The sequence below is a fragment of the Anser cygnoides genome, chromosome 7 (genome assembly GCF_040182565.1).
Source record: "Anser cygnoides isolate HZ-2024a breed goose chromosome 7, Taihu_goose_T2T_genome, whole genome shotgun sequence".
Lineage (NCBI taxonomy): Eukaryota > Metazoa > Chordata > Aves > Anseriformes > Anatidae > Anser > Anser cygnoides.
This window is the reverse complement of record NC_089879.1, coordinates 20,631,350-20,652,575: the sequence shown is the minus strand read 5'-3', so window position 1 is coordinate 20,652,575 and position 21,226 is coordinate 20,631,350. Positions and strand designations below refer to the sequence as shown.

At 60.9% G+C, this 21,226-nt stretch overlaps 1 protein-coding gene across 5 annotated transcripts in view; it reads right to left on the bottom strand.

Moving 5' to 3' along the window:
- The window catches only part of PSD (pleckstrin and Sec7 domain containing), a 36,932-nt gene that overhangs the window by 11,898 nt on the left and 3,808 nt on the right, over positions 1-21,226 (bottom strand). For 3 of the 5 annotated variants that reach the window (XM_067000437.1, XM_067000436.1, XM_048069032.2), the window contains exons 2-10: positions 19,194-20,004; positions 19,016-19,118; positions 18,452-18,908; positions 13,873-14,316; positions 5,717-5,917; positions 5,149-5,229; positions 4,523-4,635; positions 3,679-3,737; positions 3,040-3,129 (exon numbers count right to left, since the gene is read on the bottom strand). In XM_067000437.1, the coding sequence (XP_066856538.1) occupies positions 3,040-3,129; positions 3,679-3,737; positions 4,523-4,635; positions 5,149-5,229; positions 5,717-5,917; positions 13,873-14,316; positions 18,452-18,908; positions 19,016-19,118; positions 19,194-19,937 (2,292 nt within the window). In that variant the 5' untranslated portion in view covers positions 19,938-20,004. The remainder of the gene's footprint in view (positions 1-3,039; positions 3,130-3,678; positions 3,738-4,522; positions 4,636-5,148; positions 5,230-5,716; positions 5,918-13,872; positions 14,317-18,451; positions 18,909-19,015; positions 19,119-19,193; positions 20,005-21,226) is intronic. The other 2 variants (XM_048069033.2, XM_067000438.1) reach the window with 2 other exon arrangements.

The following is a 21,226-nucleotide window of genomic DNA, read 5'->3' as shown; positions in this document are numbered from 1 at the left end:
CAGATGCGGGCATCCTTGGGCACAGGGGCCCCTATTACGTGGGCTCTTACATCCCCAGCACGGTCCCCTACCTACCCTGGAGATGAGGACACCCAAGCCTGCGCGCTGGGCAGCCCTGCCTGCAGAGCACAGCTCTTCAGGGATGCTTCGGAGCAAGGGGAGACGGTTTCCAGCAGCAGGATTTGCCTGCAGGTACAGCATCACTGCCTTAGCTCCGGCAGCAGGGGCACAGCGAGGCACTGCCAGTGAGGGGGACGTGGTGCTCAGTTGTAAAAGCACAAGCTTTCGAGTGTTTTGGTTTCTTCTGCTGAAAACTGTGAGTGTTTACGTGCATTACATCGTAGCAGATAAAGTTCTTGTCTGACTCAAGCTGCCACCCGCTCTCAGGCATCGTGCTGTTTGTCTTGGGGCTTCCTGCAGTCAGAGATGAGAGGAGGGCCCCATGGGTCTCCCTTCCTGATGCTGTCCCCAGAGTCATGGGGAATGGTGGCCTTGTGTCCCCTGCAGCCACCTAGGTCCTGTCCTGATGTCCCCATCTGTCTGCTTTCCAGTCCCCCAGCTGTGGGTGGGGGTCACCTCAAGCTCCCTGGCTCTGAAGTCTGTGGGTTAGCAACCTGTGCGATTCCCCCAGGCAGGCTTGGGAAGCCTCTGGGACCTTTCTTCAGCACTGCTGGAGCTGCCCACGAGCCACCTCTGAGCTTTGGGAAGCTCCTCTGAAGCCTGCCAGCCCTTCCCCTCCCCTGCTGCCCTTAGGAAACGCGTGCGCTCCTGCAGAGCTAAAATTAGCTAGCCAGCTGTGTGGCACGCTTGCACAGGAGCTTCAGTCCCCAGGCAGGGGATCCAGGTCTGCCAAGGAGGCAACATCCTATATAGGCCAACGGGGCCAGCACAGGCTACTGCAGGGAGGAGGGAGGCTTTCCCCATTTCTCTGCTACCCAAGCCTTCAACAGGACCAAAGCTCCAAGGAGCCGAAAGCATGCAGTTGGCAGAAGGGAGAGGGCGTCTCCTCCAGATAAGCCTGGCAAAGGCTACCCAGGAGTGGCACTGCCCCACTGCCCCCCTGCCCCTTCACACACCTCTACTTGCCAGCGCCTTCCCCAGCACTTTCCTGAAGCTCTGCTCTCCCTTGCATGGACAGGAGCTCCCCAAGGGGATCAGTGCCAGGGAGCGATGGAGGAGCTGCAGCCTGCCCCTTGCGCAGCGCCTCGGCGGTGCCTTTTGCTCCCACTCCCCAGCACGGTGCTGATACAGAGGCGTCTGAAAAGCGGCTGTGGGAAGCACCGCAGCTGCAGAGGGAACAGGCCATTTTTAGCAGCTCAGCCCCCCCACTGCAGGGTTGCAGGCAGAGCTGCGCGGGGACGTGCTCCCGCCTCAGCTGGCGCAGCGCTGCAGCCCCCGGCCCCAGCAGCGCTGGTTCTGCCAGGCACAAAGCTTGGCCCTGCCAACACAAAGCCTGTAGACTGCAGCGGCTGCTCGCTGCCCTGTCTCACACTGGTTGAGACCTGACAAGATAATGCGATGGCGCGTGCTTGAGTACTTTCTGGGTGGAAGTTTAGCACAGGTGCTGCAGCACCCGCACTGCAGGTACCCCGCTGCGGGGTGCCGGGGGCTTCAGGAGGGGCGTGCTGAGGGGCCCGCAGAGTTTGGATGCTCCTGGACAACACGGCACAGGGGGACAGATGCTCAAGGTCCTGATTTTGGACATTTCTATTCCATTTTGGGTGCTTAAAGTCTTTTCTGGAGCTGGGTTTAAAATTAGGGAAGAATTTTTTCTGAGTGACTCCTTTTAGTGGAGAAGCGTGGGCTGGGAGGGAGGACAGCCCTATTGAGAGCTGCTGGTAACCCCTTAATGATGGGGCGAGCGGCACAGCCAGGAATAGACCCACAAAGGCTGAAAACAGAGCTCAGCTTTTCACCCCACGTTGCCTTTTTTTGTAAGCCACCTCCCACAGGAGTGGCTCCGGCACCCTGTGGGAACCCATTTCCCACATCCCGAGTGTTTTCCGGCTGCAGCGCTTCACAGACACTGAAGGTTTCTGCCCTGCGGGTCCCACGGGGCCCAGCGCTATTCCCAGGGCCCATGACGGAGCTGCCAGCTCAGCCTCAGCGAGCACCGGGCCCCCGGTGAGCCCTCACTCACACCCCGGAGCCGGTGCCGAAGCCATTTCCCCGGCTCACGCATCAGCCTCAAGGTCAGGCCGTCCCCGCCGGCAGCGGAGCCGCGCTGCAGCCAGCAGGCGACTCCTCCCTTACGCACGCAGCAGCTGAGCTGCGCCGCTCCTGCCTTGGCCGGGAGGCTCGAGAAATGGCCACGAGGGATGAGAAACCATCGGTGTGGGGGCACAAGGTGCCGCTGCGTGGCCGTGCCCCCACAGCCACATCCTGATGACCCGCAGTGCCGGCATGGACTGGGGTGGCCAGAGGAGCTGGCTCGAGGTGGAGACTCCCAGCGCTCCTGGGAGGAGGAGGCCAGCCTCCTTCCCTGCCTCACTCACCCAGGAAGGAGCCAGCACAGGCTGTTATCCCCAGACCCCATCTGTGGCCGGGCACGGTCACCCCCCAACGCACTGCCCCCCCCCACCTCCGACCAGCACCCCAGGGTGCTCCAGGACCATGGAGGCCAATGCCACCCCTTCCCTCGCCCATCCAGAGGCACCTCACAGCTCCTGTAGCTTTGGCCAGACCTGTCCCTGTAAATGGGAACCGGGTCCCGCAGGGAGGTGACAGGGCTGCCCCAGCCACACAAGTGCAGGGTACTCCCAGCTCCAGGGTTTCAGCCACCGGCCCACCCTCGCCACTGCTGCGCCTTGCCCACGTCACCAGCAGTGGGGTAGATGGCTCCGCTCCCTGACCTCAGCAACGCAGGAGGAAAGCTGTGGGCCAAGGGAACACCACTGATCCTGCCTACCCCGACAGCCTGACACAAGCATGAGGAAGGAGACATTCATTGCATCCCATGGGGCCATCTGTATGATCCTACCCGAAGCTCTTGCCCTTGTTCTCGTGGCTTAGTTGGCTAGAGAGAGCAACCAAATTTACCTTGAGCAGCTCCTTGGGGAAGTCAGTGCCTCCGTTGAGCCCCTCCAAGTTGCCAATGAAGTCGGAGCAGGACATTCTCTTCCCGATGTTCTGGGGGAGCCAGGGGAAGAGAAACGTGGGGTTTACCTCTGGGCTGGGGGGCTGGAGCTGGCTGGAGAAGGCTCCCACAGCCCAGGAACAGACCCCGGTCTGCTGCAGAGCGAGGGACCGGACAGGCCTCAGGGAGGTGTGGAAAGCTGCCTGTTGTGCTTAGACTCCGGGAGTTTTAGAAAGCTTCTTTTCTCTAAGCTTGGTGCCACCTGCTCCCAATATCAGCTGGTTTTGGAGTCTCACTCCCACCCTCTCTCCCCGTCCACTTTCCTCTTCTCTCCTTCCTCCCCCTCCATATCCTCCAGCTCAGCCTGTCTCCCCCATGGCCCCGTTATCCACCTCCTCATTCAGGCCTTCGCCTCTCTCCTCACAGCCACCTTGGGGGTGCTCAGCCCCTGCAGGTGCAGGGAGCAGTGCACAGCCCCTGCACGTCCTGCGCACGTGGCTCTGCCCTTGGGAAGTCCTTGCTCTTCCCTGGCCACCTACGGTTGGGGCAGCGGGGGCGGAAAGGGCAGGGGACAGATGGGGCTAATGGCAGAGGGAACTTACGTGTCCGTGCAGATCTGTGTTTAGCAGCATCAGGGCACAGGTCAGGGTGTGGGCTCCGTCTGCAGCACAAGCACAGGACAGGAATTAGAGCCCTCGGGAACAGACCGAGCCCAAGGCAGCCCTGAGCCCGCTCCTCCCAGCCCGGGCACGTGGGGCACACAGCATCAGCACGGTGCTGGCAGCACGCAGGCGAGTAGGTAGGAGGCCACTGGATTAAAGCTAGTCCGAAACCTGCGCGTACAGGCTCCCCTCCAGCCCTGCAGCCCCGACAGCCAGGCAGTGACGCTGCAGCTAACATTGTCCAGCTCCTAGCAGGGGCAAGGTGGGAACGGCACAGCCCTCTTCCAGCCAGCCAGCCAGAATCTCACCTGCCCACAGAGCCAAACCAGAGCAGATTCAGCACGTGAACACACACAGGGGGAGCGTACAGACGTGAAACACTGAGGTGAAACAGTACAGACTGGGTGCTCCTCTGTGCCGCCCGGGGTTGTCTCACCTGGCTGTTCCCTGAGGTCTGAGAGCTGGGCTCTGTGTGGTGGGGAGGGCCTCCTCTCGCCTCCTGTGCTAATCTGCTCAAGGGCAGAATTAAGGATGCATTGAGCCCTAATTATGCATCTTCCATCTAGAGCAGTATTTTTTTTTTAAGTCTAAAGTGCCTGTCACTTGAGGGAAATGACAACATCTCCATAACAGGGGCTGACTCCTAAGGCGTCAGTTCACGCTCTCAGACTGCTTTCTAGTTTCAGTTGGAGCACCTTCACTGAGCTGACGAACACATGTGCTCTCCTGAGCGAACACATGCACACCCACACGCACACTCATACACACACAGACAGTCTCTTACCCTCAGAGGAGATGGCATTGGGATTGCACTCGTAATAGCGCTGGGAAAAATGAGCCAGCACTCGCTCCCGCTCTTGTGTCTCTCCCATCAAGGCCAGCTCCTTCAGAAAGGACCTGAAGAAGCAGCAGCAGCGTTGGCCACACATGAAGCCTACCAGCAGCTCCTCGAACCCACCCTTTGCTTTCTGCCCCCTCCTGGAGACCCGGCATGTGCCAGATGAAGCCCTGCCCTCACACAGCCTTCCCAGCCAGCTGCAGGACCCCTCTTAAGCCCACAACATCCCACCCTGCTGGCACATCGCAGAGACCTACACTGGGCCCTAGAAACTACCCTGGGGGAGATCAGGTCAACACCACGAGGATCTGGGCTCAGGGCCTGGAAACCCTGTCCTAGCTGTTCCTGACTGGTAAGTTAAGACCAGGGACGGTCTTTCAGTGTGGCTGAGAGACCACTTTGGGGATCGACACTCCCTGATTAAGAGGTAAGAGGATCTCTGTCTGGCAGCCGTGGGGTCTGCCTGCTCCTGCAGGTCTCTGCATGGGTGAAGAGCTGCAGAGGGCACAGTCTGCTGGGACCCACTCAGGTGGCCACAACACATGCACACGTCCGCACGCAGTCTGCCTGACCTGAGAGCCTGGTCCAGACTCATCCCCGTGAACACGAAGAACTTCAGGTATTCCCCTGCCACCATCTTGCTGAACTCGTTGCTGAAATACAAAGGGGGGAGCGAGAGTGGGATCGACCAGACTAGGGGGCATGGCAAAATGCAGAGGGTGGGGTGGATTCCAGCAGGCTGGGAACTTCCCTGGAGACATGAAGGCAGGGCTGTGGGAAGCGTGCTGGGGACAGAGTCCCCATGTCCCAGAGTCCCATGAAACTCACAGGGGCTACCCACAGATCCAGTGGGAATACTCAGCATGGGGAAGCTAGAGCTGGTAGGGCCCCCAAGAGGTGTCCCCTACACTTTACTGAAGGTGCCTGAGATGCAGTTGTGGTAGGAAGGTACAAAACCCGGATGTATCATAGGTGTTGAGACCTTTAGAGGGAACACCTGGTATGGACAAGCTGTCACTGGGGGGCTTTGGGGCCCTGCCAGCCCAGTGCCCCACGAGGGCAGCAGCTGTGGGAGCACCAGAGGTGCAGGTGGGAGGAATGATGCCTTTGCAGAACGGGCCGTTCCTTGCGAATACCCACACGTACTTCTTCCCCAGGTGGCGGGCCACATCTGCTTTTTTAAAGCCATCCAGGTTGTAGAGCCTCTTGGCCAGGCGCTTGGCAGCCTCCAGGTCAGCCTTGTGCCCGTTGGAGAGGGTGTCTGTGCTGCCCAGGGCCAGCTGCTCCATGCTGTCCATTTCCGAGTCTGAGTCAGAAACCAGCTGGCTCAGGGGATGGTCGCTGCAATGGAAAGGGACACACCACGTTAGTCTGCCACGGGTCCCCTGCTTGTTCAGCTTCTCAGGAAACACACGTCCTCACCCTGCTTTGGAGGTCAGCTACTCTGCTGGGCTGCGTTACGAACACTACTGGTTAGAAATGCTCACAGGTCGGGGCTGGGTGCTAAGGGAAGGCTTGGAGATGTGGCTGGAAGAGAGATGAGGTGACAGGATGCTTCTGGTGACTGATGATGGGACCAAGTCACTCAAAACCACGTCCAAAGTGGATGCGGGGAGACAGGACAACTGTTCCAAAGTCCCCACCCTGAGCCTGCGAGACTTCGTGTGTGGGCTCGGGCTCTGCCAAGCCCAGCTGCAGCTGAGACTTGGAGCAGAAACATGTGCACATTACATGCTGTACTCTATATATACGCTCATTTTTTAACCTGGACAAACTCCTCATGCTGCTCTCGAGTGCAGTTTCGACCCAAGACAAGAAGACCGTAATTCTTTCACTTGGTTTTTCTCCTCTGGTAACTTCAGAGCACAGCAAAAAAAACGAGGAACAGAGAGCGAGGATGAAGGCAAACACCGCGGCCCCCGGCTCACGGCATGGTGTGCTGTCTTCTCCGGGCTGCCCCTCAGCTCTCACCCCATCAGGCCTTACATGGCTGTGCTACGAGCACTCTCTTGGCTTCGCCTCCAGAGCCGTCTGACTCAGCGGCACACAAGCTATCCCAGCAAAAAGTAAGTTGAAGCTAATCAACAACGAATGTTAAGCAACTCTGACCTCGCCCAAATTTTCTGGCAGGCCTCGCAATGTTCCAGTCTGATTTATTTTTAAAAGTCTCTAATTGACTTTTAAGAAGGCCTCCTCTCCTGAGCCAATTACCCAGGCCAGTCTCCCTGAGGCTCCACTTCTTCTACTAAGGACAAAGCTGCTCTTTGCTGCTCGGTGCTGGCCGACCGTGCTGCCTTTTGGATGGAGCTCGTCCTGCCTGGGGGAGCCCCGCACAGCAGGGACGGGCTGCCCTGTGCTTCGGGGGGCTCTCGGCATCCCCTGTGCAACTGGGAAGCTCGAAAGCACACAACCATGGGCCAGACAGGTCCGTGGCAGAAGCAGCTCTGGAGCCCTGCAAGACCCGGGGGAGATGCACTTGACTGGGACCGCCGTGGAGCCTGGCAGCACTGGGCGGTGACTTCGGTACGGCCCAGGTGGGTGGCCTGTAAGCGGCTGCAAGGTCCCTGGTCGTGAGGAGGTCACCAGCCCTGGGGCATGTTTCACCGGGCAGGAGGCTTCTGTACCCACAGCACACCCGACAGCAGAACGGGCAGGATGCTGCTGGGCCGGCGCTGGGCTGTGGCCCTGCTTCGTCTCCTTCTGAGGTGTAACCGCTGTGTCCTCAGCCACGACAGGGCTACCTGCTTCCCCGGAGCAGAGGGGATGAATCCAGCTGGCACCCACAGACCACAGGTGGTGGGGACTCTTTTCTTAAAACTCCTCCCTGAGAGGCTGTCCTCCCTCTTACTGCTGGTTCGTGGTGCCTCCTGCGGCAAACCTAGAGCTCCAAGTTTCCTCCGTGACCTCTCTTCCGAAGCTGTGCTCCTCAGCTTCCCTGTCTGGTGCTGAGCATCCAGCCACGGGGCCATCTACAAACCTTTGTCCTTCAACAACTATCTCACGGCAGGCTCCCAAGCCGTGGCTGTGACTCTTGCCTCGCATCTTGAAACAGGCACGCAGGGATCACAGCCCATTTGTTACAGCAGCTCTACCAGCGGGGTCTGCCGTCCCCTCCCTCACCAGGCCCCAGTTCTGACTTTGGGCTTTATATCAGCACAGCATAACCATACAGTCAGGACGAGGCACTATGCTGTACAAGAGACCCCACTCTCCAGGCCACGCCAAGAAATGGGTTTTCTCCCAACACTCCTCTTAAGGAGAGAAGAGCAAGAGCCCGATCCTCAAGCAAACGGCGAACAGAGTAAAGAGCGTATGTCCATGTCTGAGGCAACTGAGGTGATGCTAATTTTCTTGCCAATGACCTAATGTCTCAGGGGATTTTTTTTTTTAGTGTACTTTCTAAAGTGACATTTCAGTTTGGCTTGAAGAAACACTGAGATAATATTTTTACATTAGATATATTTCCAACCCAAGAACTGGCCTGCACTTAAGGAACAAAGATCAAATTTGGTATTGTACGAGCATCTCCGGCGTGCCTGAAATGAGTCATCCCGGAGCGGGCGCGGAGCTGGCTCATCCCTGCCATGCTGCCCGCGGTGGCTCGGCCACTGCCACCCCCACGGCGCCGCTCCCGACGGCGGGCGCCAGCTCGGGGGCCCAGCCGGATGGCAAAGACCCCACGTCTGCCACGCTCGGAGGTGTTCGCCAGGGGGCCCAGACGCCCAGGGCCTCAGGGCAGCAGCAAGGTGCTTCTGCAGACACTCTCAGATGACTAGGATCCTTCTCCAAGGCCAGGCAGTTCTCCTGTGGGGTCCACACACTCCAATTTCGTGGCCCCAAATACTCCTTCCCTTGGCTAAAGCATTTTTTCTCTGACCCCCAAATGTTCCAGCTCCAGACCCCAATCACTCTTTTTCTAGTCACACTTTTTCTGGGCCCAAACCCTCCTTTACCTTGGCGCCAGGCACGCTTCTCTGAGCCCAAATCTTCCTTCCCAGGGCCACATCCTGCTCCCCTGGCTTCAGGTTCTCCTCCTCTGGGCCCAACACTTGCTTCTCAAGGCCAAATGCCCACCCCCTGGACCCAGATGCTCTCTGTCTCGCCCTGACATTCGTTCTCTGGCTGACAGCCCGGAGGCCAGCAGGAGACCAGCACCTTCCTGCGCTGCAATGCAGCGTGCCACTGCAGGAGCCCCGACGCCCTCTCCACGAGGCGCGCTCACCCAGCACCGTGCTCTCCCCACAGCCTTCAGGAGCTTCGTTCCTCGACGTGGGGCAGCACCAGGCCGTTAGCTCAGTACAGCCTGCCCCGGGGGCTGCCCTCCAGCTCCTCGCTGCCAGCAGGGATGTACCTGCGTGGTGGGACCCCCCCTCACCCATGCCTGCTCCCCAGGACCGGAGAGATGTCTCTGAGGACAGGCTCAGACGGATGGCCATTGGTTTCAGCCTGGGGTGCTCTGCTGAGCTCCCGGGCTATCCAGGTCCTTCCTGCAGCGTTTCCACGTGAGACACCTGCTGCAGGAAATTCAGAAATGCCTACTGCAAGCCGCTTGTTCCCCAGAACAGGCCACGGGGGGCTCGGTTTGCTTTCTGCACCATGAAGGGACAGGGCAGGGAGCCCGGTCTGAGTTGGTGAGGGACACGTGCGTGGGGCGGGCCAGCACCCTGCCCTCAATTCCCACTGCCCCACACGCATGGCTAGGAGCCCGACGCCTCTGCCAAGCAATCCCAGTCTGCCTAATATCGCTGCTAAGAATGTACCAGACCGGATCCTTGGCTGAGCTAAATAAATGCAGCTCCCTCCATCGGTCTCAGCGGAGTGACTTTGATTTATGATAGCCGAGATCTGGGCTGGTTCATTCCTCGCAGAATTGGAGTTAGGGCTGGGAGGACACTTGAAGGTCAGCCAGGCCAGCCTCCAACCACAGGCGGGGCCGGTCCCGCTGTCCCCAGCCCCGCAGCTCTGTCCAGCCTGCTCCTCAAATCACCCGCAGCGGCCCCTGCCAGCATCACTGCCACGAGAGCCAGGTAAGAGCTAACTTGGGCAGCCGTGCCCCTGCTCGGCGCCGTTTCCCCGGAGAGCAAACAGCAGAGCTGCTCTGCCAGAGCCTCCCCTGCAGCACAGCCCTCCTCCGAGATGCCTGCCCGTCCTCTCCCTGTCCCCGTGCCACCCGCAGCCCTCGCAGGGGCTCAGTCCTCCCTCCAAACACTTTCTGGAGCGAGCAGGCTCCCGGGGCCTTAAAATCCGGTTACTCACCAGCCGGGCGGGGGGGCGGCTTCTCCTCCACGGCCCCAGATGCCATGGTGCTAACCCAGGGAAGCCGGGACCTCTCGGACCTTTGGGCAAAGTCCAGCCAACGGGGCGTGAGCGAGCGGGGCCGCGGCGGCACCACCACCAGCAGCAGCACCAGCAGCAGCACCAGCAGCAGGAGCAGCAGCAGGAGCAGCAGCACCACCACCAGCACCACTACCAGCAGCAGCAGCGGCTGCAGCAGCAGCGATCACGGCCCGGCGCGGGGGTCTGCGTCCCCCCGGCCCCTGTCCCCCCTCCGGCCGCCCCCGGGGCCGCCGTCCCGGCCCGGTCCCCGCCTGCCGCCGCCGCCCATGGCCCCCCGGCAGCCCCCGGAGCTGCCCCCGGCCGCGCCGCGCCGCCCCAGCCCGCAGCCGCCCGGCCCGCAGCGCCGCCCCGGGGCCGCGGGCACCGAGCCGCCGCCGGCCCCTTCTCGCCCCGCCGCTCCCTGCCCTTCCCCTCCCTTTTTCCCTTCCCTTTTTCCCTTCCCCTCCACCGCCGGCCATGCCGCGCCGCGCCGCCGCCCGTCCCCGCCCCGCCCGCCGAGCCTCACCGCGCCCCGCCCGCCTCCGCCGGGACCCCGCTGCGGGTCCCCGGGCCGCTGCCAGCGCCGCTGCTGCACGCACGTGTGCGGCATGTGCCCGCCCGGCGCGACGGACACCGCCGGGATCGTGCCCCGGGCGGTGACACCCGGCGGTGACACCCCAACTGTGCCACCCCAACTGTGCCACCCTAAATGCGCCACCCCAAGTGTGCTACCCCAATTGTTCCACCCTAAATGTGCCACCCCAAATGTGCCACCTGGCATTACCATCCGAACTGTGCCACCCCAATTGTGCTACCCCAACTGTGCCACCCCAAATGCTGTCCCCGCCTAGGAATGCCTGGTGGGACCCGAGCCACACGAAGCCACCTGGACACCGGTGAGCGTGGGTACTGGTGAGCATTTTTTGGGGGAAAAATCCCCCCCACACCTCTGTGCTCCCTCTCCCGCAGTGCCAGGCTCGAGACCACGCTGGCAGAGAGGCCCCAGGCTCCAGCCCTGCTGTGCTCTCACCCCCGCCCTTCCCCACACCGTTCCCCCTCCCTTCCCCTTCTCTCCGTCCTCCCCTCACCCTGCAGCACAGCCCACATCAGCCCCACTGGGCAGGGCACTCGGGCACTCCCTCACCAGTTTGCCCAGTGACAACTGGGAGCCCTGCTGCTGCTCGGGTCACTCGAGAGCAGCTGGCAGACCTGGGCTGGCCTCTGCAAGAGGGAAGGGGGGCACCAGCTCACCGATGGCTGCAGCAACAAAAGGCACCTTATAAAGAAACACAGCAGCGCTTATTGGCACGGCCCCGCTGCTCCCGCACACGCCAGCAGCTGGGATCTGGCACGGAGCAGGCTTCGGGCCGGCACAGCCTCCGCTGGGGAGGCTGCCAGCCCCACGGCTCCGGTCCTCCCACACGGCCACGTCCTCAGGGCTGGGCTCTCCCTCGAGCGGGGCTCCCCGGGGGCACGCTGCCCGTCCCGGCGGTGTCTGCCCCGCGCACCGGGGAGGCTGCAGGCTCCTCCTGCCTGCCCTGCTTTCTGTCCCACCCCAGGCCATGTCCCCGATTCGGGTCCCCACGGAGCCTGCCTCTCGCGGGGTGTCACGGGCAGCAATTAACATCCTCCCTCCCCACCTCTCGGCGATAAACGCTCCTCGGGGTGGTCCAGGGTGGGGAGATGAGCAGATGCACCCCCAGGGGACACCGTTTGCCCGTGAACGTCTCTCTGGGGTGATGCTCTGCAATCTGCAGTGCCTGCCCCAGGGCTGCCCTGGGACTCGGATCTGTAATTGCAAAATTCTGGCTGCTGCCGCAGGAGCAACCTTCCCGCTGTCCCAGCTCCCACCTCGCCCTCTTGCCAGCACCACCAGCCCCGGAGGGACCCCGTGTCCCTGCCACGGCACAGCACCCTGCCTGCTGCTCCTGGCCACACGCACGCTCTGGGTCACTGCCCCGGGGACAGCAGCCCCCTGCCCAGTGACAGCTGGGGGCCTGCATACCTCCTCCTCCTGCACAAGGGGGGCAATGACCTGCGGCACGGCTCCAGAGCGAGGGCCGGGCACTCGCAGAGTCTCTGCCCCACACTGGAGGTGACAGTGGGGGGTGTCCCCCCTGTGCAGCAGCTGGGGAGGTCCCATGTCGGGTGGCCAGGGTGTCCCTGTCTGGGGCATGGCTCTGCGGGGGGGCTGGAGCATCCCACTGTGGGGTTTCCTGCTGTGGGTCAAACCCACAGCAGAGCATTTCCCATTGCAAAGTGCCACCTAACGGGGAAGGGGCTCCCAGGAGCCGAGCACAGGACGGCCTGTGAGGGACATGCCGGGCTCTCCCTGAGCTCAGGGACACGTGCCCACCTCTGCTCCTCACCCGGCTTCCAGCTGGAGGTCTCGCTCTCCTGCCTGCCTCCAGCCAAGGTCACCAGAGGAGGCAGAGGCATCCCAGTGCTCGGGGAGGGCGTGCTGTGTTTTCACTTGGGCAAATTTCCTACTCGCAAGGTCAAGATAAAAGCGTGGACTGAGAATATCATGTGCTGAGGGGCGCCAGAGCCTTGTTCTGAGCCTCGAGGCTGCGGGAGCCAAGGCTGTCTGGCCGGGGCAGGGAGCTGCGTGGCTCTGCGGGGCGCAGGGGGCACCTACAGCCTGGCCACTTGTGCCCTCAGGAGAGACGGGAAGTCCCGGGCTGCAGAGCCATTCCCCCAGCCCAGAGCCCGATCCGACACCAACCACTGCAACCAACGATGCCAAAGGTCTGGGGGGACACACGGGGACAGCCGCAGCACACACGGGCCTGGGCCTGCTTGTGTTCTCCATCAGTAACGTGCATGCAAAGCTGCGAATCCCCTGCTCCAACCCCACCAGCACGGGTGGTGCTGTGTCACGGCACCTACAGAGGTTCCCAAAATCCTTTCCCCAGCTCCTTCCAGTAAAGGCCCCTTCACGGGAGCCCCCCAAGGGCACTCCCAGCTTGAGCTGGTCCTGCTTCCCGTCCCTGCACCTCACTGCCGTTCCTGGTGCTGTCTGTGTCCTTGCACCCTCGCACCTCCCCCTGTGCCCGTGTGGTGATGCTGCGGTTGGACCCTGGGGTCTGTGGACGGTAAGCGAGGCACCGTCCTTGCAGTATCACTGGGGCACTCCACTTTGCTCCCGTGCCTTGGCAGAGCAATAGGAAGCAGATTCCTCCTCCAGAAAGCAGTGATCCACGGCTGGATACTGCCACCCTCTGCTGCTCGGTGCCTCTCGGACATCGCCAGTTTCACTGCACAAATCTTGCCAGGCCTCTGTGCTACCACGTCCCTGCCCTCAGTGTCCCAAAGGGAGGGAAGGACCAGCCCAGCACCTCTAGCCCCCAAAACGTCCTCGGGGTGATCCAGGGACCACAAAGCAGACGCGATATCCCACCCTCCTCTCTCGACTGCAGGCACCAGGGGCGACACGAAGCTCGGATCCCCACGGGGCCACCCCAAGCGGAGCCAGAAGTGGAGGCGAAATCAGGCCAGGGCAGTAGGTACAGGACAAGAAACAGGAGGCTGCTGCACATGGGGAGGGAAGCGGCAGTGTCAGGGAGCCTTGGTCTCCACAAGGACAGACCGTGGAATTTCTACCAGTGCCCAGCTTCTGACAGGCCTCCCCCTGCAGCTGCCACAGCCGCGGGGCTGCCCTGCCGTGGGAACCACCACGGGACTGAGGTGCTGGGACTCCCTGCTTGCTTGGTGGGAGGAAAGCCCAGACCTATAGCTTCCAACAAGGCTGGGGAAGATGAAACACGGGATGTGCTCTCACCTGCATGCCTGCCACAACAGGACGATGACTACTGGCCTGACCTGCCACCTCACAGCACACCAGCAGAGCCCAGTCCTGACCCTTCCCCTTTTCCCCAGCAGCAGAGGTTAGGCTCAGGCTACAAACATGCAGCACAGGGCTAGACTCCACACCGAGCCTTGGTGGCCCAGGTGGGCAGCAAGCAGCTTTGGTCACTCACCTCATGTTGGAGGCCAAGGGAGTACCAAAGCTGTCCTCTGAGCAGCAAGGGCTGCGCCGAACGCCTTTCCTTTGCCTCCCTCGCTCCTCCTCCCTCTCAGTCCAGGGGGCATCTGTGGCCGAACTGGTCCCAGAGTCCGGCTCCAAGTGAGCCAGAGGAGCAAAGTTCTCCTCGATCAGCTTGGCGCTGTCTCGGATCTGTCCCTGTACTTCTGGGGTGAGGGTTGGGAGGTCAAAAGTGAAAAAGGTCCCGTGGGTGCGGGCTGGGGAGGAGAGGATGTCAATGGAGTCCAGGCTGGTGTAAGATGTGCCTTTGGCTCGATGGGACTCCATGATGCTCTCAAAATGCTTGCTGAAAGAGTCCATGCCATCCTTGGAGAGGCTGTGCCCTAGCAGGAAAGGCACTGGAGACTTGAGCATACCCTGTGTGTCTCGATCCATGATCCTAGAGGGAAAGAAAGTGAGAAGAACTGGTCACTGAGGAGCAAGGGGTCGAAGCCCTGAAACAAAAGCCCATGCACTGCTCCAGAAGGAAACTGGGGAGGGCAGAAGTCTCCTCTGAACAGCTGCAGGACGCCAGACCTCCGAGGAGAAGCCTTGCCTGCCCAAGACATGATGGGAAGAGGGACTGCCTGGCCTCCCTCCAGACATATGCTTCTCCTTTAATGAGCTACAGACTTTTGTTCCTTTAGTGGCTCATCCTCCTAAGAAGCTTATGAGAGGGCTACTGCTCCCAGTCACTCGCCTTGAGCTTAGATCCAATAAACGGCTCAAGCACCAAACCAGGATGTGCTTCAGCTCCACTTCCAACCAAATCTGCAAGTGCTTGAATTTTCCACGAGCCTTCAGAGCTCCACAGCACTCCTGAAGCCACCGAAGGCAGCGCGACGCCTTCGTCCACGTACGCGACACCGCGGGCACTGAGCAAAGCCTGCCTGCAGGGTCTGCACAGACAGTGCCTGCTGAGTGCAGCCCAGCTTACTTTCTGGGGTACCGCTCTAGCCACTTGGCTGTATCTCTCCTACAAAGACGATCCACTGTGAAAATAAGACAAGGGATGACTCCAGAGAGAATAGGATATCCTGTCCTGACAGCAAGGGCGAAACCCCAGGTGCTGCTCCCTGCCAAGGCACCCAAACCGTGCTCTCCTGGCCCTGGCTAATCATCTGGTCACGTATCAGCCCTGCAGGAAGGCTCGGCTCGGCTCCAGCACGGGTCTGAGTCCAGCCCAGCACAGGAGCTTCTAAGTCTCCAAGCCCTGAGACTTTTCTTCTGTCAGTGAGGTAAGTTGCAACCTGCCCATCGGTCCGAGCATGTGGCAGTAGGGATATTTCCAACACCGAGAACAGCAGTGCTTCAGTCATATAAGCACAAACACAGCCCTAAAAGCCTGTTTTGCTCAGAAGCTGCTATCGCTTTATTAAAGTACCAGAAAAGCACTTGTTATGCCACTCTCTTTCCTGATTAAAAGCAAAGAACTGATCCAGCTTGTCATAACATTTGTTATGAACAAACAGCTTCATACAGAAGGCTCAGAAAATGCATTGCTGTTTGAAGCACCAAGTGGCTTTCTCATTCATTAGCTTTCATACGCTGCTCAAAAATCTCACCCTGATTATTCACCAGGCCACAAGCTGCCAGCTTCACTGCACCAGATGCAGGTGGCCTCAAAGGGAGCTCAGCTAAGTGAGCAGTGGGTAGGAAAGGCAGGATGAAGGCTGCTCTTGTCGACCCACGAGCGTTTCCCCAGCTGCGTAGCACTGCACTGCATCCTTACCAGTCCAGCACGAGCCCCGGGAGCCACCTCAGAGGGGACTTTCTGATGAGGACACCGGAGAAGAGACCTCTCAGCATTTGCAACTGTGAATGTGCATTCACTGCCCTTACCATTTTGCAATGTGCTGCTGAACTGAGCTAATGCTGCTGACTTCATTTTGCGTCTTGCATCCATAAGGAGGGCCATGGGCTGTACCCGAAAGGACAACAGCCGCAGCCAGAAAGGACCTTGTTTCCAGGAGAGGGTAAGGGAATCGGGCTTATTTTTGCCATCAAGCATATTGCCGCCGAAACACAGAAAAAACATAGCTGGTTCTGTCCGCGCCATCTGAGCTCCGGGAACAACCTCTCCACCCCAAAATAGCAAGCCAGCTGTAAGCAAAGCCTTTGAGATCCAGCAGTACCTCGTCACAGCAGCACAAGCACAGGGTCTGCTTGCCCCAGAAGGGTCGGCAGCCTGCCCCGCGCTGCCCAGCCCTGCCTGGCTCCGCTTGTGGCTGCCCCCAGGCAGGGGCGGTGCGCGAGGCACAGCCCCACGGCCAGGCAATGCAGCCGGGGCAGCGCGAGGGGAGGAGATGCTGAGGGTGCAGTCAAGCACCTGCACAGCAGCGGCAGGCAGCGCAAAAACAGGTCTCTGGCTTCAGGCTGGTGCGGCACACACGGCGATCCTCTCTTGGAGGTGGGCCAGGTGGGCGAGCAGGGGACACGCGTCCCCTGTGGGAAGGCTCCCCTGGCAGCAGGCCCAAGGGCTGTCCTGGGCAAGGCTGCTCTGCTTCCAGGGAGAAAAGGTGCCTCCATCCAGCCCTGCACACTCCAGGGACTGGGGCACCCTGCTGCAAAGCCTCCTCTGGCTCCTCGGCCGAGGCACGGGTGCTGCTGGCCACGCTGGGCCCTGCCACCACCTTAGTGACCCTCTGGGGATGCTCGGGGAGGGGGCAGATGAGCCCGCTCTTGCTGACAGGTCTCAGCTCCCTGCCACTAATGGGAATAAAGACAGTAAAGGCTTAGGCTGGTCATTAGTTGTAGATCTGCCTCTAAATATACTCAGGGAGAGGATTTGCTGGAAGAAGACGCTGTTTCTTCTGTCACTTTCCATGTCTTATTTGGTTCTGTATTGGATTTTTCAGCCTGCCAGCTGTTAGCACGTCTCTTATTTTGGGAGGGCAGATCACACAGAAGGTGCCCTTTGGCCAGAATATGAAGGGCAACAAGACAGTGCCCAGCCAATCCCCCCTTGCAGAGGGTGCTAAACCCCTAAGGCTAGGTTTCCAAAGGGATTTATATCTGCAAATCAGCGTCTGATGGTGCTTCAGTCATTCTGCAGGGCTGGTCCTTCCCGGCTACCAACAAAGTGCTCTGCAGAGAAACTGCCAGGGCAGAAGCTGCTGGTTTGCAACAGCTCTTGCAGGGCAGGGTGGTGCAGGCTCCTCGGATACAGGGGGGTAAGGGGGATTTTTAATCGCCCCAGCATCATCCCTCCTGCAAGCAGGCAAAGCAGAAAGCTTGGAGTAGCAAACATCAATACCAGTGCCTGGTAAACAGGAGGGAGGACTGCAGCTGCAGAGCTCGGAAGCAGCGTGTAAGCAAAAACCCGGGGCTGTAATGCAGGTACCGAACGAGCTTGCGGTTTTAGGCGAGCAATTTTCGGCATGCTGTCCGCAGGCTCTGCACCTAGCTGGGGAGTAGGCAGGGGTCTGCACATCAAAAAAAGCCAAAAGCCACGGGTCTACAGAGCAGCTGCATAAACTGGGCACACCACCACTATATGCTTATACCGGGAGCACCATGTTTCGGGGCAGCAATGCATTTCAGTATACATCCGACCTCTCCAGCACTGCCTGGCGAGCTGCAGTAAGGTGTCTCAGAGGACAAAAAGCAGGTCTAGGCTTACAGCCCACAGGAATTGTAATGGCCTAGTACAGGTTTGGAAATAGATTATCACCACATAAGATAATGGTTACAGCAACTTGAAGAACTTGCTTGGAGTGATAATAATATAACTTTACAGCTTTTCAAATCTTCTATGACAATTCATTTGGAAAAAAAATGCATTTCCTTCTTGGAAAAAACAGCAGGAGCCCAGCTCCCCTCTGCAACGTGCACCTTCCCTTCCACTTCAGCCCAGCGCCTCACGCTTCTCCCCCCCCAGAGCAGGGACACCACTGCAAGTTATTTTTTCTATCATCTCTTCCCACCAACAACACCAAAGCCTCCCTCTTCCTTTTCTTCCACCCCCGTGCATCCTGCCCACCTTTGGCACAGCGTGGCTGTGCACGCTGCCAGGCACCCCTCTGTCCTGGCACGCGGGGACCGCCTGGCCCTGCTTCCCCAGCGAGACCTTGCCCTCTGCGTGTGGAGCGCTTGCTGATGAAGCTGAGCCCCCTCGTCCCGCCCAAGGGTCCATCACCGTCCTGGTACATGATATTTTGCCACACAAGTGAGAAACAACGCACAGTGCAGTGGTGTGAAAAGGTTTTCTCCAGCCCAAAGAGCTTCCCTGACACTGTCACCCAAGTGCCCTGGCTCGGATGGGTGACCTGAGCTCAGGACTTGTCTCCACGGGAGCGGGTCCCGCGGTCAGTGCCCTGCACTGGACACCAGCACTGCCCCGCTCCTTCCATGGGGCAGCGAGGGACCCCCAGCCCTGAGGGGTGCTCCAGGACCCCCCTGACCCCATGCACAGCTCAAGCACAGCTGCCAAGAGTTTTGGCTTGGGCACTCGTTTGGCAGAGCCCATTCTGTCATGCATTTGGGATACCGAGAAGGGCGAGGGGAGCTTTCTGCCCTCACACGCTGAGCCTCACCTTTCCCTGTTCTCCTTCCTCATGGCCTCAAACACCTCATCGTCCTCCTCCACGTCTCTGCCACGCAGCCCGTCCTTCGTGCGCTTGGCGCTGTGCTCAGGGAGCTCCTCAGGCGTGCTGTTCCTCCGGCCTGGGGTCCCCGCAAAGCTGGGGTTGCTCTCGCTGTCCTTTTGGCTCTCGATAGCCGAATCCACCTCATCCTTCTCGGCCAGGATATCGTCAATGTTGGTTTCACGATAGCACCGCAGTGGCACTGTGTCCAGGTCTGTCTCGGAGTACTTCACCGTCCTCCTTATAATGCCCGTCTCGCAGGAGCCGTGCTCCTTGCCGCCTGTTGGGGACACCTCGATCTCCACCTCCACGTGGCTCAGGCCATGCTCGGGCACCGACTTCTGAGGCTCTGCGGGCAGCAGGCAGCCGGGATTTGGGGAGCGCTCAGCGAGGGGGGCCGAGGAGCCTGGAAGAGAGCCCAGAGCCCCCGTTCGACCCCACATCCCAGTGGATCAGGGCTCTGCGTCCTCCCCAGACCAGCTGGTAGCCACAGGTCCCTGCCCGACACCTTACCTGCCTTCGGGGCCTCCAGCGAGCCGTAGAAGAACTCCCACTTGGCCCTGGCGATGCGCTGGGCATGGGCTGAGCTCTGCCGGGGGCACGGCCAGGCGCTGCCCTGCGGGGGGACACAGCGGTCAGTGGGCAGCGGGGCTGGGCCAGCTCAGCCCAGTGTGGGGTCACAGGCACCTACCTGGGGCCGGGGGCCGGCGGGGACGTCCCCCGGTGGGGCCTGGAGCCCGTTGATGAGGGAGCTGAAGAGGCAGCTGGCTGCGAGGGTGCAGGCGTCCCTCCCGCCCCCGCGGGGACGCGTCTCCCCCGGGGACCTGCTGCCGGCCAGGAGCGGGTCGGACATGGAGGCCTCCAGCTTCAGCTTGCGCAGCAGCCGCTCCTGGGGCTGGGGCTGGCCAGGGGGCACGCACCAGCCCTCGCTGGGCTCCACGCCACAGGGCCCGTTCTCCCGGGGGGCCGGGGGGCCGCCGAGGGGCCGCACGCTGGCCTTCTCGATGAAGCGGAAGGTGACGACGGAGCTGCGTCCCTCGGGGGCCACCAGCGGGCTGCGGCTGCCGGGCGAGGCGAGCCCCGCGACGTGCTGGCCCCTCCGCGGGGTGCAGGGGGCCGTCAGGCGCCCCCCGCCCGGGCAGCCGCCGTTGCCGAAGGGCCCCGTCTCCGTCGGCTTGCGGGCCAGGGAGCCCGTGCTGTTGTAGAGGCCGAGGGAGCAGCGGCGGGCGTCGGGGGCCAGGCCCTTGCGCAGGAGGTGGAGGCGGCCGGCGTTGAGGTTGGGGGTGAGGCAGCGCGGGGGGCTGCGGCGGCCCGGCTCGGGGCTGGCGGCGGCTGGAGGCCAGGGCCGGTGGTCCCCGGGGTGGGAGAAGGGTGGGGGAGAGGCGGCGCAGCCCTCAGCGGTGGGGAGGTGGACGAGGCCTCCCGCCTGCGCCATGCTGACGGAGAGGGGAACGCAGGTGTCAGGTCCGGAGCTGGGCAGGGCGAGGCATCCTCAGGCAGCCCTAAAGGGCAAGGAGAGGTGGTTAGAGGAGGGGGCACGAGGTGGGGAGATGCAGACAGGGGGATGCTGCTCAGAGATGGGTGTAGGGTGCAGGTTGGCCCAAGCATCTGCAGACAGGTGGCCTGAGAAGAGAAGCCCCAACTGCCCCATACCCAGACTGATGCGAGGGCACAACTGAAGGCACCGGGGTGGCTCTGAAGCCCCCAGAGGGGCTTCACCAAGTGGGGGGCGGGAGTGCCAGGAGGAGCACCAGATCATCAAGAACAGGAGGCTGGCATGGGGATGAGTGGATCTGTGGTGCGATCAGCCTCCACACGGCCATACAGGGCCAGGACAATGGGGAGAACATGCAAAGCGTGCCCTGTCTTCATGACAGCTCAGCTCAGAAAAAGCTCCGGGTGAGACAACCCTGTCCGAGCTCCCTCCTGCAGCAGGAAGCATGAGATGTTCACGGGCAGACAGTGCCCATCACACCAGCCCCACAGCGGGGACACCAGCAGCTCCTCACCTAGGCTCTGGGCACACCAGGGGGTTGCTTCCTTCCCTGGGTCCCCTGGATGCTCAGGTGCTGCCCCTATAGACCAGCACCACCCACATGTGGTGGGAGAGCATGCTGTGTGCTTTGAAATGGGTTTCATTTACCCTGGCTTAGGCTGAATACTTTTACTACCTGTAGCCAGCTAAAATCACCTCAATAAGGGGGAACACACTGGATCACTGAGACGTCCCCAGATCACACTCACTGAAGGAGTTTGACACCATCAGCACGAGCAAGAAGCCTGTCTCTTTGGAGGTCAACTTGTGTTTTAAAGTATGTCACCCCGTCACAAGCTGCAGCCGCGATCCGTGGCGCAGACAGAGCTGTCAACACCAGCAGATCCAAAAAGCAGTGGTTGAGACAGTCCTGCCCCGGGGGGGCCGAGCGCGCCTGTGCCAGCAACACGACCCCGGCTCGCCCGCCCCTGCCTCGGGACTGTTCTGCCAGGGATCCCTGTCACCCCAGCGTGGCGAGGCACTGCATGGGAAGGTAGGTGCCAACACCCTCAGCACTGGTCCTTCTCACGGGGCAGCTAACACTTGGACATGGCTTTCCCCAAGTTCTTGCACTCCTGGTGCACGGCAAAGGTTCTGCCTTGGCGGCTTGTAGCTTCCCCAGATGCAGAGGTACTCGTTCCTGCACTTGGATCTCACCGCTTGAAAGCAAGAAACCAAACGCTAGTTGC